General features: G+C 38.3%; 1 protein-coding gene across 3 annotated transcripts in view; it reads left to right on the top strand.

Annotated features, from left to right (window-relative positions):
- Window positions 1-2,532: 2,532 nt before the first annotated feature.
- The window catches only part of foxo (forkhead box, sub-group O), a 104,294-nt gene continuing 94,521 nt past the window's right edge, over window positions 2,533-12,305 (top strand). The window contains exon 1 of one of the 3 annotated variants that reach the window (XM_034329628.2): window positions 2,533-4,142. In XM_034329628.2, the coding sequence (XP_034185519.1) occupies window positions 3,660-4,142 (483 nt within the window). In that variant the 5' untranslated portion in view covers window positions 2,533-3,659. The remainder of the gene's footprint in view (window positions 4,143-12,305) is intronic. The other 2 variants (XM_076689715.1, XM_076689717.1) reach the window with 2 other exon arrangements.

Below are 12,305 nucleotides of genomic sequence, written 5' to 3' on the forward strand. Positions count from 1 at the left end.
CCGGCCGGTCTGCCGCCGTGTCGCCGACCCGTTGTTCGGTTACACTCCCATTCAAACTCAATGCGCTGGAGGCGCTCTTCGCGGCACTACGCTCTGTCATCTTCTGGCGGGTTTGTGTACTAGTACTGGGACGTGGAAGTAAGAATCGGTATTACAGTAACCTTATTTTAAGCATTATGGGATAAAACATTCCTTTTTGAAAAAAGACGTCATAGAATGGAACTGATGGTGCAGTAGGTTTTAATTATTAGTTAGAGTCCTGTATCGTTAGATGGCAGTAGCAGCATTGTTCTCTGGTGGCCTTTACAAAAAGCAGAACGTTCCATCTTGAGATTTTTCAATCAAGGGGATCACTGTTAGATGGCACGTCAGTGCCCATCCGGTACGATTTTTTTCAATTTATTATTATTAATGTCTTAAACCAATAATAGTGCCATTATGATAGTAATATTACAAATATGAAACATTCTAATAATGCTATAGAAATTATTATTATAATAATAAATAATTTTTTTAAATTATTACCTGTAAGTACTTAATAATAATAAATTGATTAAATTGGTAAAAATGGAGATAAGTTTCTTTCAAAAGGTTCTTAATTTTTTGCACATTCACTAAATTTCATCTTAATCGTTCTGATTCGATTTGGTGTAAAGTGTTCATGTAAGTTACAACTTGGACCATGTAATTGATTGTACGAGCTTAAACTTACTCTTTTTGGGTGGATCTAATGGATAAGGGTTACCAGTGGCTTTCTTTCTTTCTCTAATTTGCTCAGCATGTGCAATTTCACACGGTAAAATTTCCTGCTCTACGGAAATTCAGAATGACCCGATTACACTTCACCTTTAAATTACTTTTCCTACCAACATTTCACATTTTTTTTTAGAATGTAACAGTTTCAATCTGTAAGGGTAATAATTTCTGTAAGCAAAAATGAATTATCATACATCTAATTAATTCCCAATAGATATGAATTTAATTTCCTTCCTGTTTAGGAAGAATAAAGTCTCATTGACAACAAACAAATGACTGTCAAATATTTTATTGTAACTACGAATAACAATAAATCGGAGACATAATCGTGGAGTTTAGATTAGCGACGGGGTTAAAGTTGAACTAAATATAGGTAAAGAATAAATCCCCTGTATCTCGTATTTCTAACAAAACACCCCAATCAGCAATTCCCAATTTATGCATTTTGTTAACCTTTTTCATTTCGCGCGCGTTGTCTCGAATTATCACCAAAGGTCAACGGAAGTTTCCGATAGCTTCGTGTTCCACCTTTGTCTCTCAATTTGTTCATTAAAATTTGTAAAATTTCGAAAGATCAAAAGTAAAGGTAGTTCATAAAATTCGAACCTGAAATAAAAATCAATTTATAAATATACTCACATGAAAATGACACCCTCTAATATTATTTATTAAAAATCTTGCAATTGTTAGTAAACTTGAAAAAACCGAAGGTCATTGCAAGTCTTGGAAGCTGTGAGAAGCATTAAGTGAAGGAAAAAAGTTTCCAGGCCTAGAAATGAAAAAAAAAATCAATAAGAGCGTTAAAGTTATTAATAGCTCGAAGAACACTGAAAATTATGGGAAAAAAAAAATAGAAGAGATATTGAGAAAGGTGAGACAATATAAGCTGAAGAAAAAACTGAGATGTTACGCCTTTTAATAGAAACTTCTTGCAGATAAAAGTTTCATTATTTAATGAATTTTGTAATTGGCAAAATAATTTTAACAGTAATTTATTCATTATTTAAGAAAATTGCTGGACCGATATATGAAACTCTATCGTTTAAAAATTATTCATTTATTATTCATTTGCTTTCAATTTAAAATATTATTTTATTTTAACTTTATAAAATATTTATTCTCCAAATTTCATTCATCTCGTTTGACCCCATTTTACCTTATACCGATCTAATTAAATTAACCCCATCTAGAATACCAGGTTTCTTTGCATCTTCGATAATTTTAAAACTTGATTAATATTCCAAACGATACCACTATTAAATACAGTTGGATTACTTGAAAAGTATCAAGAAGAGAATTGAACGCCCATCAATAGGGGTAGGTGGTCGCGTGCGAATTCCCTCTCTCCAGTATCTGGCCCTGGAGGTATACCATACCCCTTTCCCCGCCCATCCTTTCGATCAAATCCGACCACGCTGCCCTCTCTCGATCGGATCACTCCTCTCCTTCTATCCTTTATCCAGCTCATTCCAAACCATTGCTTCCATCTCTCTCGTTCCGCGAACCTAACCTCTTTGCTACCTAGTTCGCTTGCATGCCACTTTTTTTTCTCCTTCGCTCCAACCGCGCTACCCCCACCTTGCCTCTTACTCCTTCCATGTCGCCGAACCACCCACCAGATCGCTCGTTCGCTACGTCGCGATTTCTCTCCCTTCTCTCTCTCTTCAGCGTCGTTCGAACGACCAGTCTCTCTCCTTCATCTTTCCTTGTCCGCCGAGCGCTGGCGCTGTTCACTTCGTCCTTGTCCGTCTCGCGAGCGCGGAGGCAGGCGCCACGAATTCACTTCTCGTAACTTCGGCTTTGCTCGGTCAGTTCCGACTGCCAGCCAGAAGAATTCGTTAGTATTCGCCGCGCTGCCTTGCCGGCAAGTTGTATTTAAAAGGAGGTGCTTTCATCCTCGTATCAGTAACGAGCGCGCGTGTCTAACCGGAGTTATTATTTAATTCCTAGTTATATTATAAATGTTTAGTAAACTCTGGGTGTGATTTAGACTATTTTTAAACGTGTTTGTACAACGGGAGTTCGGGTGCTGGATTTAATCTAAAAATAAAATAAATTAAATATCGAAGGTGTTTATTCTGGAAGGAGCCAGAGGTACAGGACAGTAAAGAAACATCGATGAAAATTCCTAAGAAAGACGTTCCTCGTATATCAGAAAGAATAATCCTTTTAAACGTGAAAATCGTATCATTGGATTCGGAGAAACATTGTGCGCGTAAAGTGACACGTCACGGTTCTCCGTTCCGATTCGCCGCGAATTTGTCGAAAAGTCCGCCGTATTCTAATCGTCGGTCAGCCTCGTTGAAGATCTTCTCGTCGGAGTGGGCCAAGTTCTCTATCAAAACATGGCCACGTGATCGACGGCGCGACTTGTAAACACTGAGTTTGACCACGTGGTCTCCCCCCTCTCCCGCCTACGTCTATCTCTCTCGCGCTCCTACTCTTTCACCGTTTACCTCTCGCTCGCACGCGACACGCAGAACAACGTACAGCGTATTCTCGTTCGGTCCGCTGCCAGTTGCGGGAGAGTTCGATTCGGAGTGATCCGCGATACTCTGCTTTTCCTCGTGATCTTTCCGTCGCGTTTGTTGCGCGAGTGTTACCGCGTAGACGCATGCACTGTTCGTTCGTGGTCGTGTGGTGTCTCGGGAAAAGAAACGAAACGAAACGAAGTGACAGCGACCATAGGCAAGCAGAGAGAGCAACAACGTGGGACGGCTGCAAAAAGAGTGACCCCGGTTCTGGTTTCAACTCGTTAATACCGACCAAGTGTTGTTAACCCGTCGAAGTGACAGTGTCGGCCATACCGAGTGAGCCTCTCGAGGAACTTCGTTACGGCGACGTATATCGGTGGTACAGCGCCAATTCAGCACGTTTGTCGCTGTGGGCCATCGCGTCGTTTGATGCTTGCGGTCAAAGTGGAGTACACCGAGGAAACGAACATGATGGACTCGGTGCCGGTTTCAGCCGCGGGGTCGAAGACCGGGTTGCAACCACAACAGGGGGTACCATACGACCTTGAGAGTGGGTTCGAGCCACAGACCCGTGCGCGTTCGCACACGTGGCCTCTGCCGCGACCGGAGGAATATATAGAGGGAAACGTGGTACCGAGCGTACCGGCTAGCAAAGAGGGCGTCGAAGGTGTCGAAAGTGGCACGCCGTCACAGCATGGCTCTCTCGGCCAAGGTACCGGACTGCTTCCGGTCAAGAAAAATTCGTCGCGACGAAACGCCTGGGGGAATCACAGTTATGCAGATCTCATCACTCAGGCCATCACCAGCGCCCCCGACGAACGGTTAACGTTGTCGCAGATCTACGAATGGATGATGCAGAATATTCCATACTTCAGGGAAAAAGGAGAGAGTAACAGCAGTGCCGGATGGAAGGTGAGTTTTTAACTTTTTATTTATCTTTCTTTAGTAGAATATCAGTGACTTTCAGTCATGGAGTTCTTAAAAACGACTCGAGCGATTATCTTTGATCTTATTTCGAATATCGGAGGTTAAAAAGTTGTTTCGATAAAATCTACAAGTTACATAGAAATTGTGTCATTTATACGTTAATCATTCGTGGAATGTTCCGTCTGGCTATGTTATCGCGGTTTGTCATTAGCTGCTCTTTAATGCTCCAAAACTGATGCACGAGACAGAGGGCGTCCGGCCGAGTCACGTGACACTATTTCGCTATCGTCTATCAGTGTCCAATGATCTCTATACGTTTATTTTCATGAATTTCAAATATATTTATGTTTCTTCTTTTCTTCTATACTTTTGTGTGTCACATGACTCCTAACCTCAATTCTATGCACATGGAGTTTATTATACATATTACAAAAATTCTTAGAAATTTCTGAAGATATACTATTTAAAATAAGAAAAATATTTATTAGCAAAAATAAATAGGTTTTTATAAAAAAATTCTCAAAGATCCACTTTCAGGTGTAGATACACTTTGTAAATACTTTTGAGATTGTTTATCAGTAGCAACATATTTTTATTTCATTCATAGTTGAAACGTTGACCGTGAACGAGAAAAATAGACGAAGAAAGAGAAAGGCGCCAGTGAGGCGTGTTTTAAATTTTTCGGCGTGGAACAGAGGATATTCGCGGCATGTAAAAAAGTAGCGATAGACCGAAGAAACAGGTTCTCGTGTTAAACTTTCAATCATCTCATTTTCATGCGTTCCTTTTTTCTTCCTTCTTTTCACGTTTAACCTTTCCCGAGGATGGTCATAAGGATAGGAAAACGCGGCGCGGCGGACGTCGACGCTTTCTCGTAGTTTGAAATTCGCGCTCGAATTGCGCGGGAATAATGAATATAAAAATCGCGAACGGACGCGCTCGTTTCGCCTGGCGCGGTCTGATTTCTACAATAGAATTGATTCAATACTTTCGTATCATTTTCAAACAATTAAATCATCAAATACTTAAGAAAAAGAAAGAATTAATGAATATTGTGTATTATTTATGGAAAATTCAAATTAGTTTAAACTATAATAATTTTCATATTATTAACAAGCTTAATATTCAGGATTCATAAAAATTAATTAATTAGTAAAATTGAAAATGTTATTAGACTGAGGCTCAGTAACGAAGAAAGTAGTTAAAAAGTATAATTCTCATTACTACTGATTTCTAATATCGTACGCTTGTATCATCTCTGTTCATCGGAATTTAAAAAAAGCACGCTATCGATTTACGCAGTTTAACTGTTAGCGAAGTTAACTTTTCCCGTGCTGCTACTTTTCCCTCAAAGCGGACCACTTTTGCGAGCTGCTCTGAAATCGAGGGAAATAAAACGCGTCCTGATAAACAGTAATAGCGTTGCTTTACCAACAGTGATCCTACTCATTTTACCAATAAAATTCTCTATTTCATTGGAAGCTCTAATATTTTCTTCAGAATTATACCACATAAATATTTACCATAGTTAGTATAAACATTGATGCATTTAAAGGAAAAATCTATATAAAATTTAATTTTGTTATTTTTCTTCTCTATTTCAATATTAAAATGAAATTTCATGAAGTTTATTCAATAAAAATTAATTTGTCTCAGAATCCATTTATTAATTAATCATTTGAAAGATTCAGAATTTTTACATGAAATTTCAGTTTATTATACAATGCTATACAATAAAAACGTAAATTTCAGGTTAAAAGTTTATGAAAAATATAGATAATTCTAATAACTGTCATATATATTTAGAACAAAATTATGAGGTATAAAATGTTTAAATACTTTTCATAAGGAAAAATAGCATTAATGCCTTTTTGTAAGATAATTTATAGATTAAGTCTCGTTCAAGTGTCATTTTACTATCACTTAATACCATTTTTAATGTTCTATTTATCTTTCGAAGCACTTACAACTGTATATAAAAGCAATCGTCCATAATTAACAGAAATAATTGTTTCCTCGAACAAGAATAACTTTTCATATTATTTCATTAACCTCAACTGACTAATGGTGTCACTATAACGTATATGCTAGAATACTAGCATTGGTTGTTAATATTTTCCTTTAACCCTTTCGGTGCTAAGATGGTAAAGTAGTTAGTATATGGGTGACTTATTCATCAGATGTATGTAGCACTGAAAGGGTTAAATAAATTTGGTTTAACACCTTCAAAGGATGAATGGATAAAACGATTAAGGATTAAGGATTCATTCTATGTACATTTAAGCAAGGTGGAGATAGAGAAAACTTAGGGAGCCCAGGGTGAACCTAGGGAGTCTAGGGAAAATTTCCCAAATAAAGTAGAGTATCAAATAAATTTTTTAACATAGAAAAAAAACAACGGTTAATAAAAACTAAAAACATTAGTCTCAATTTTGAACTGAAAAATGTTGGTCTGAAGCATGCACGTTGAATGGAATCATTAAGGAAAGGTGGGACTCAAAATTAGAATAACAAAGAGCTCTGATTGCTATCACCTTCGAAATAGAACACAGATATCATGCGTGTTCAAATGGAAATCAAAAGGCAACTATGGCATTGATGAGGATTCGGTAACGAGCCTAAACACCTGTATCTTGTACGAACGAGGTCGATAATACAGAGAAAAAAAAAGAACATTGCATAGCTTCTTCGAAGTTCTCTACTTCGAAATCAGTTTATTCGAGAAGCGAAGCTATCGAAACTGCGTTCCCTTTCGCGGAAAGGAGAAACGGTGCAACGGTGATAAACGTCGAGAAGTTAAGTCTCAATCTCGACGTACATACACAATAGTTATGCACGTCGCAGATAATACCGACTATTCTCGTTTGTTTATACGCTCACATGTACGTACACGTACCGCGGTTGAAGATATCTGTACAGACACCACGTGATCGCATGCCGCTTCGCGCCTCGCATCTGAAGTTCGCAGCTGCACTAAACGGATTTTTCATCGGGCTCGTTCGATGCCATCTTCAATATTCAAGTGAATAATCGTTTAGATACGTGTTCATCATAGAAACAAAGAGCAACGTTAATTTTGCTGTTAGAACAACGATTGCATTATGATCTCTTGGACCAATTAGGTATATTGTAGCAAAGGAGGGATGTTGCATGGGATACTTAACACGAGCTTATTATGGCGTACTTAAATACGACTCTATTCAGGTGCATATTTTATAGAATAAAGGGCTTCTGTCATTTTGTAAGACCATTTCTGACCACTTTGAACCCTATCCCGAATAGCACAAAGACGTTGTCTAAGTACGGGTCTAATTGTCGTGGAAGAAGAACACCTTGTTCAGAGGTTCTTAATGATTAGTACAACTCACGGCGGGGAGTATTAAAACTAGACAGATAAGAGATCTTTGCCGAGGATTCTTCGACGAGATTTCGTAGCTTTGAGAAATCGGGCTACACTATGGCGGCGGTATTGCTTAAGGGCTTTTCACATTTCGGACGAACCCGGAGACCTCTCCTTGACTCCTCGTAGCTGAACCATCATGGACAGCCTCGAATGCTTTCGAGCCCCAAGGTCGAAATTTCTGTCCAATGTTCAGATAAATCGTTTTTGATAAATTATTTTCTTCGACATTTCATTCTGCAAGGGTCGACTCGTGTGTGGTGGTAATACCTGGTTGCTTTTGACCCATGGTACCTTTTGGATCTGGCTTTTTAATACAAAATATAATATATTTAATGATGATTTTTGGGAGCCATAAATCTGTATTTTGGATTCTTTGGATTGTTATGGTTACTCCTCCCAGTGATGATTAATCCTTGGACGGTGGGCCATGAAGAGAGCTCCTATTTTACTTTAAATTTGTATTTCCATGACCATTAGGAGATGAGTGTATTTATTATAATAGTAATTTGAAGGGTCTTTTCAGTAAAGCCATGTCCCTCCGTTAGTTCATATACGTTAGGTCCTATCGTAATTTCTGATAGGTGATAGCCCAGAAGAGTTGAACCTGAATTCCTTAAATGCCGAGATTGTCTAGCACAGTTTCATCTAAAAATAATCGATCAGTTTGGAGGTTAAGATTAACCTCTAATCTGAGAGGCGTCGCGTCCCGTCTAGTCGGTTCGCAGGGTGTCCGTTTACGGCGTACGCAAACGCGGCTCCGATTCGAGACGGTCGTTCGCAGGCGTTTTAGAGGTTACATCGGTGATTAAGCGAACGGTGGCGCGATTAATGAAAATTTTTCACTCGGTCTGACTCGTTCAATGAGATTTAAAAACGATTCGGTGGATGGCATCGGGCGGGCGCAGATATATTTTCGAGTGAGCTCGGTTGGTTGAGTTTAAAGCAGGCTTTCCACGTTATTTTTGCACGAGGCAACACTGGCATCGTTGCCGCGTCTCTCTTCTCGATCTCTTTCCCTCCCTGTACAACTGATCCCGCTTTCTCGGTCCCTCTCGCCTTTCGTTCTTGCTACCCAGACGACCCTGCGACGACCACGTTGCCGATATCATCATCTTGAGGTCATCTCTCCCTCCGCCCACTTTGAGCCCACGATCAGGATCGGCAGAAGCTTCCTACGGCTTTTTTTCACTCCTTCGATTCTCCACCTGCTTCGATCGCGAATCGAACACCAGGCCAGGTACCATGGCTCGGTTGGGATACTTCCAAGAAACACCAGCCGGCAATCTCACTCGCGCCTTACCGCCTGCTACCGTTACGATTAGTCGATGAATAAGCGGAATTGGATCTTCACGGATTGGATGCATTGGACACCGTTCCGGGAGATCCTTCCTCATCCATCCGGAGATCTTTGACTCTTCGTTAGGATCGCCTTAGGATTTTCATCCGTTTTCCGATAAAATGATCTAGGATCCTTGATTCATTCCAAATACCCTCTCCCTTGCCTTTTTGAGCGCCCTTCTTGAAAAAGTATCCATGGATGATGGATCATTTTCTTCCTATTAAGTCTGTGATTTGTAATTTCCATTTTAATATACTTCCATTTTTATTCAATCCCACAAGGAAATTTTAAGGAGATAAGATTCTTTTATAATACTGCAGGTTCAGGGAAGATACAATGTTAAGTATGCGAAAAAATGAGCGATTCGTTATTGTTTCTAATTTCATTTATCTTTATTTACTTATTTTTTAGATACCAATCTAATTATTGACAGCCAAGTGCACGCAAACTCGAGTGTTTACTTATTTTAAGGTGTACACTCGTTCAACTCGTGGATAAATTTTACTTTACTATCTAATAAATGGAGATAGGCTAATATCGAGGGGGAAAAATGACTTATAATGTTGTGAAACGTAGCAGTTGCATAATTATCTGTATAATTGCTGATTGTGGTGGTGGTTAAGATTAGTGATATAATAATGCTAATTAATTCTAATGAAAATTACATTAAATTTTCTATATTTTCATTCTGTTACCAGTCTTTTATGAAATCAATATTTTGTAATTTAATATTTTGTCTAATGAAGACGATGATAATTATGCAATTATCTAATACACAGTGGCATAGTGATAACGTTTTAATCTTGTAGACTTTCGTAATACCTTTTGTAGATCCAGAAAACTTGTTAACAAGTTTCATTACACTCGTCGAAAATAAAAAAAAAAAAACGAAGGAAAAGAAACATTCATTTAGAGCCGAGAAATGACTTGGTTAACAGGTTCAAATACATTGCTTTGCTAAGTCAAGCGCAACTTGCCCTCGAAGAGGACTTTCAAATCAGCATCGTTCCTTCAGAGATCGTATCTGAACACGTCGCGCAGAGAAACGCAGACCCTCGGGGAAACACGACGATAGTAGGTCGCCAGGTTTTATATTTAGCGACAATAAATTCTATAGGGTATCCGAAAAGCGGTGTCGTAACGCGTCGCGAATTACAACCTGCCTTTTCCACTCTCAAATTCGTGGAAAAGTTTGAGGAAAATCTATCAGTATCAGACGCCTGCGTCCCGACGCATGCATCGGACACTTTTGGCTGGATGCAGCGTCCACGTGCAAATAGGATTTTTTCTTAAAATACCTAGAATTTAGATATTCGAAGTGCTATAATAAAAGTGTAAAAGACATAGGGAAAATAAAATTAATTTCATATGAAATAAATATTAAAAAAAGAAAAGCTTTTTATTGTTAGTAAAAAGATACCGATGATATCTATATGTAGTTAGTTGGGAAAAGGTATGTGATAGTCCTAGGGATCCCTAGATGTGATAGTCCTAGGGATCCCTAGATACACTTGTGATCAAATCTGGTTTCCCTAGGGAAAAATGGCGATGTCTCGATGGAATATATTAAATATGCCAGTACAGTATTGAGAAGGGATGCTTTTATCTAATTAATTTTGTGAAATTAATTCTTTTGTGAAAATTAAAAATATGTCCCGAGGATTAGCATCCACCCTTACACTAGAATATCCCTAGAAGTATACGTATACATTTCCGCTTTAGTAAAGCGACGCGATGCGGCGCGTCTCGTCGGTTCGGTACGCCAGCAGTGGTGGTCAGCGCTTTATTTACCTTGCCTGGAGCAAGGCTACGATTTCCACGCCGTAAATTGCGACAGAATCATGCCCGCTGTGCTTTATAGCCTCGCCTGATCCGCCGCTAAAACGGCAGTTCACCTTTCTCTCGTAGAATTTCTCGCCCCGGGCCATTTTCACGGCGACTCTCGAACGCGACAGGTTCTTGTTATTTGAATTCCATGTCATGTCACCATTGAATAAGCGCAATTATCGTTTCAGAAGCGAATATCAGACTTATCCGCGTTGTCTGCCAGACCTTTGGACGCGTGGCACGTAATTAATCGGACAAGATTTTCTTTCGTTTTCTTTGTTGTTTCGCGTTTCATCCTGCTTGTATAACGCAACTTCTAAAAAAGGATACGAATGATTCTTTGCAAAAATCTGACGGGAATTCTATTTTGCTTCAACTTTACTGTTTTATATAAGATGGAGCAACGACCTCAATGATTTTGGTTTATTTTTAGAGATTTGACGAAAACAGATATTGTAAAGAAGTACATCCACTTGTGTGGGTTGCGAGATAATCATAACATTTCTGTTTTTATTTCACCTGTAGATCATAAGTGTTAGTATAATTATTTTGTTGATATTTTTTAGGGAAACGCGATTAAATTGCATTTGTCAAGTCAATAAATTTTCTTATTCGAATAATTATTCGTAATCACTCTTAATTCCATAGAAATGAATGCATTATTAAGATGCATGGAAACAAAACAAGTTAATAAATTTAAAAGACATCAAGGATGTATCGAACATAATTCAGAAGTAAGGTTGAATAGGAATCATGCTTTTTATGAGCTTCTTTTCTGCACGTTTTGTGAAACACCCTGTAGTAATTAGATATATATTGTCATTATATAAAAAAAATTCACGTTACAAGGGGTGAGAAATTTTTATTGTCTTACTGGTATAAATTATTCATGTCGCTCAACAACTTTAGCGTGCAATTATTAATGAATTCATAACTCACTTTAAATATTAAAAAAAAAAAAAAATGATAAATATCTGAGGATCATCATGGAAGATTTACGGAAAGCTGATAATTTGTAGCGTCCTTCGGATTAGTTTTAGGTGGTCGGGATCGAAATTCGAAATCGGGAAACGAAGGACTCGGTAACACGTTGGTAGACTGTAATTAAAATATTCCTATCGAGTAATCAAGAAACCCGACAGACGCTTACGTCATTTGAAACGCGACATCAGAGATTCGCGTGATATGGTAAAGGTGCCAGCTTGTCGTCGATCGGGAACGTCCGTTACTTCGTAACGTGATTCTGTCCGTTTGCGCGTATTTTTCTTCGGTTTTTTAGATTTAAGTACATATCTTTCTATATTGAACCCTAACATTGCAATGCTTTTTAATACATTTTTAATTGAAAAAAATGATTGGTAAATAGATTGAATTATTGGTTAACCCTTGAACAGCGGAATACTAATAATAAGTATAGATAATTGGTACCATAGCAATGATAATTAAGTAACTTGTACTATAGTAAGGTTGAATACTAAATCAAAAGCTTAAATTTGCTAATTAACCAACCACATGCTTAATAATTAACATTTTAATATCTCGCTACAATCGTCCAGCATTATTACAGCATTCAACCTGC

The sequence above is a fragment of the Osmia lignaria genome, chromosome 8 (assembly GCF_051020975.1).
Source record: "Osmia lignaria lignaria isolate PbOS001 chromosome 8, iyOsmLign1, whole genome shotgun sequence".
Taxonomy (NCBI): domain Eukaryota; kingdom Metazoa; phylum Arthropoda; class Insecta; order Hymenoptera; family Megachilidae; genus Osmia; species Osmia lignaria.